At 39.3% G+C, this 4,855-nt stretch overlaps 1 protein-coding gene across 1 annotated transcript in view; it reads left to right on the top strand.

Annotated features, from left to right (window-relative positions):
* Positions 1 to 4,855, top strand: part of LOC106881777 (ubiquitin carboxyl-terminal hydrolase 20) — a 71,563-nt gene that overhangs the window by 50,901 nt on the left and 15,807 nt on the right. The window contains exons 15-17 of the mRNA XM_052977178.1: positions 1,191 to 1,302; positions 2,483 to 2,548; positions 3,234 to 3,360. Coding sequence (XP_052833138.1) covers positions 1,191 to 1,302; positions 2,483 to 2,548; positions 3,234 to 3,360 — 305 coding nt within the window. The remainder of the gene's footprint in view (positions 1 to 1,190; positions 1,303 to 2,482; positions 2,549 to 3,233; positions 3,361 to 4,855) is intronic.

Below are 4,855 nucleotides of genomic sequence, written 5' to 3'. Positions count from 1 at the left end.
TAAAGAATTATCTATGGCCTGCTGCAGTTTCGAACATTAACGTTTTACTTTCGTAACATCCGTGTTCTCATATCTGAACAGAACCGCTTTTGACACAGAGAATCGGGAGCCCTTTTGGTCATTCTATTTTCCTTGCTGGAAGGGTTCCTAACCCATGAGCAAAGAGGGGTTAGATGATGGCGGTGGTGTTTTCAAAGGGATGGCATGTGTAACCTGATCACCTCTGCCGATCAAACTCTCAACCCATGCACTCCAGTTGCAACACTGATTCTGCCCAAATTTGACGTCATGTTACTTAGTTTGGTTTGAAATAAAGAACTTGATTAGCTTAATAATCCCAACTTAATCCCGGGCAAAGCCGGGCTATACTGCTAGTATTCTCTATAACTGTAGATAATGAGGGAGCCTCTATGCAGAAGCTAGATGCAGGCCCAAATTTACTGCTTCACAGTCACCAGGTCCCAAGTTCAGTTTCACTATGTGGTACCTTGGGCCAGTCTTTTTTATATTATATCCTTGTGAATAAAATTGAGGAGCCAAAAACCGTGAGGTAGCCTGTCGGATAGAGTGTATCTTTGACTCAAATGTCCCCTGGATCAGTCTGATTTTCATTGAGTACTTGGGTATCTATGGAATACTCAGTCATTTATATGTTTATTTAACAAGTCAGTAATTTTATTGATTGAACACCTGAATACTTATTGTTCAGATGCTCAACCTGCTGGAAATAGCAACCAAATTTCCCTCAAATCACACCTTTCTTAAACAAATAAGGGCACATAAAATAATATTTTACTAAATCTCATCTCTTTAAGATGGGATGGTCACAGCTGGAACAACTTGATCTTTGGGTTGACCGGAGACCAAACAGCAATCCTGTACATAATAAATCCCTTTGGCATTTAATCTGGCAATATCCAGCCAAAATATTCTGTTTTTATGCTCAGATTGGCCACATCCAGCCTCTCGCACCTTTCCTACAATGTCATTCTAAAAATAAACTTATCACATTAGAGAAATCTCGAAGCAGTGAAATAATGCATGATAAATTCAGAACAATGTGTCTAGATAAGCATTATATTTGTTAGAGCAATCTGAGTGCTAAAGGGTTAAATGTTTTTTGGAGATTGTTTATTTATTTCTATTTCTTTGTCTTTTTGATTTTCCCCCCTCTCCCTCTCTTTCCTCAGATCCTGTGTATTCACTTGAAGAGATTCCGACATGAATTTTACTCTTCAAAGATTAACACATATGTCTCTTTTCCGCTGGAAGGTTTAAACATGAAACCATATCTTCATAAAGGTAAGTATTGCAGGTAATTTATTAAATAATGTAGCATTCAGTTATACTGTTATAAAGGTAAGCAATGGTGTTTCTAATTAAACAATACTTTTATAAATTTCACTCGCAGGGCATTAGTCAACACAAGGCTACAATAGATGATGCATATATCCAAGGTGCTGTGAATGTGGGATCAAACCTGGATCCCTACAGTTGTGAAACAAACTTCTTAATCACATGGTCATACCAGTTCATATCATCATCATTGTTTAACGTCTGCTTTCCATGCTAGCATGGGTGGGATGGTTTCACAAGAGCCAGCCAGACAGAAGCCTGCACCAGAATTCTGTGACTGCTTTGTCAGGATTTTTACAGCTGGATGTCCTCAGCAGAGTGGTCTTAGTGCTATTTATGTGACACAAGCACAGGCGAGGTCAGTTTTGGCAAGGTTTTTAGAGCTGGATTCCCTTCCTAAAACCAGCCACTCAGCAGAGTGGACTTAGTGTTTTTTACATGACACAAGCACAATCGAAGTCAGTTGGTTTTTACAGCTGAATGTCCTTCCTAATACCAGCCACTCAGCAGAGTGGACTTAGTGCTTTTATGTAGCACCTACACTGACAGGGTCACCAAGTATTTGGAAGATAAAAAAAAAGTTTATAGTGAGACAGAAAGATAGAAACAGGTGTCTTGCTGTAGAGGAAGTACAAGGTTACCCGTCCAGAGAGTGAGAGAAAGATCAGGAATGAACTTACTGTTCACTGAAGGCAAGTGGCTTAGTGGTTTGGGTATCTGGCTCACAATCGTAAGGTTGTAAGTTCAGTACTCGGTGGCACAGTGTGTCCTTGAGCAAGACACTTAATTTCATGTTGCCCCAGTTCACTCTGCTGGCAAAAATTAGTTGTACCAGTAATTCAAAGGGAACAGCCATGTCATAGTGTCATACTGAATCTTCCTGAGAATGATATTAAGGGAACATGTGTCCATGTACCCTTAATGTAGTTCTCAACCACTTTACATGTTAATTTCACAAGCAGGCTGTTCTGTTGATTGGATCAGCTTGAACCCTCATTGTCGTAAGTGACAGAGCGGTCGTGTTTTAAGCTGCTTACTATCAAACCAAGCAAAATGTCTAACTTTCAACATCAACAGATATATTTTAAATTGAAATGAAATTTATTTATATTTCATGCCTTTCCAGATTGTCAAGATGAAGTCACGTCGTATGATCTAATGTCTGTGATATGTCACCATGGAACTGCCGGAGGTAAGAACAAAGAGATCGGGTAATATAATTTTGTGATAACGTGTGTGTGTGTGTTTGTGTGCTGGAATTTGTCATTCTCTGAAAATTTTATCCTAACGTTTGGGTGAACAGTAACTTTTTGTCTACCTACAATTCTGTCAGATTAGCTATCTACCTCTCTCCATCTGCCTGTCGTCTTTCCAATCACTTGTCCATCTCTCCATGTGCCTGTTTGTTTTTCCATTCACCTGTCCATCTCTCCATGTACCTGTCTGTCTTTTCACTCACCTGTCCATCTCTCCATCTGCCTGTTTGTTTTTCCACTCACCTGTCCATCTCTTCACCTGCCCGTCTCTCTTTCCACTCACCTATCCATCTCTCTACCTGCCTCTCTTGCTCTCTATCTATCCATATTTCTCCTTCCCTTATCTAGCTGTGCGTGTCTCTCTCTCTCTGTCTACCTGTTTGTATGTCAGTCAGTCTCTTTACCTCTCAACCTACTTACCTAATCTGTCTCTCCATCTACCTGTTTGTCTTTCCACTTAACTGTCTTTCTCTACCTTCATACCAGCTACCTACCTCTCTCCTAAATTTTCTCTGGTGCAACTGGGTATAGAAGGGAGGTAATTAATAACTAATTCACTTCAGACAGAATATACTATAAGACGTTTCTCATATCTCCTCTCATCCTCTCTCTCTCTGCCAGGAGGCCATTATACAGCATATTGTCTGAATTATGTAAATGAGCAATGGTATGAGTTTGATGACCAATATGTCACAGAGGTGGACTTTCAACAAGTTCTTAGTTCCAGTGCCTATGTTCTTTTTTACAGGTGAGTCCCCTTTCATTCTTCCTTTCTTTATTCGCATATCTGGGACAGCACAGTTATTAAAGTTTTTATTGAATTATTATTGTGTAGTTTGGGAACAACATCCTTGGTCATTGAAGGCTTCCTGTGTCACTAAATCACCAATTGAATAACAAGGGAGTGTCTCTGACTCATAGGTTGAACATATACCATACAGGGTGTTCTTGTATGAAAACACTGGTTTACCAGTTTTTATCACCATGTTTATATCATCTACCGATTCTATGTCAGGTGTGAGCATAGCTGTGTGGTTTTTAAGAAGCTTGCATCCCAAACATGTCACTAGTTCTGTCCCACTGCATGGCATCTTAGGCAAGTGTTTTCTACTATAGCTCTGGGCCAACCAACGCTTTGTGAGTGATTAAGTAATTTAGTAGACAGAAACTGAAAGAAGCCTGTCATACACACACACACACACACACACACACACACACAAATGAGGGGTGTGAAAAGTTCCTGGCTTTAAGGGTATCGTGAAAGACCTGGTTGGGGGCCCAACTTTCTAAGTTTATTTACAGGGCTTAGAAAAACTGAAGGACTGCTGCAATAACTGTATGAATCTGAAAGGGGAATATGTTGAATAAAATCATAATTAACTGATCCTCCTGTACTTTCTTTTACCCAGAGGTAGGAACTTTTCAACACCCCCTTTGTAATATATATGTACATATATATATATACCTTGCTTCTCAATCACATGGTTGTAGATTGAGTCCCACTGCATGGCACCTTGGGCAAGTGTTTTCTACTATATCTCTGAATCAACAAAAGTCTTGTGAGTGGATTTAGTAGATAGAAACTGAAAGAATCCCATCGTGTGTGTTTGTGTGTGTGAAGGTGCATGGTATAGTGATTAGAGTATACCATCACAGAAAACATGCTAAATGGGGATGATGATGATTATCATCATCATCATTTGCTGATGCTGATAATTAATTTTTTCCTTAGGTTCTCTTGTTTCATACTAATTTAACCTTTGACCTGATTGGTAAATAGGTTCTTCAGTACTAGAATCCTTCACTTGATAGAATCAACACAAACACAACCTGTGCCAAATCTCCTTAGCATGGATTTTCAACACAGGGACAAGGCCACAGTGGCAAAGACCGTTAGATCAACTTGGTACTTCACTGGTCTCTATTGTAGGATCAATCTCTAACAGTGAACTGGCCAAACCGGTAGAGCATCAGATGGAAACACTTTGTAGTATTTATTATGATTCTTTATGTTCTGATTTCAATTCTGCTGAGGTAAACTTTGCCTTTCACCTCCCTGGGGTTGGTGGCATTGACTAACCCCATCCCTTCAAAATTGCTTGCTTTGTGCTTCAACCAGTTACAGTTGTTTTCTCAACCTCAGGAAGGATAAAAGACAAACAAGTTGACATCAGCAGGGTTTGAATTTAGAACATTTTCTACTTGTTTTGTTTTTATTTGTTTTTTTAATTTTTTTTTTTTTT

Source organism: Octopus bimaculoides, chromosome 27 (assembly GCF_001194135.2).
Source record: "Octopus bimaculoides isolate UCB-OBI-ISO-001 chromosome 27, ASM119413v2, whole genome shotgun sequence".
Classification (NCBI taxonomy): Eukaryota; Metazoa; Mollusca; class Cephalopoda; order Octopoda; family Octopodidae; genus Octopus; species Octopus bimaculoides.
The sequence above is the reverse complement of the archived record's forward strand: the minus strand, read 5'-3'. Positions and strand labels throughout refer to the sequence as shown.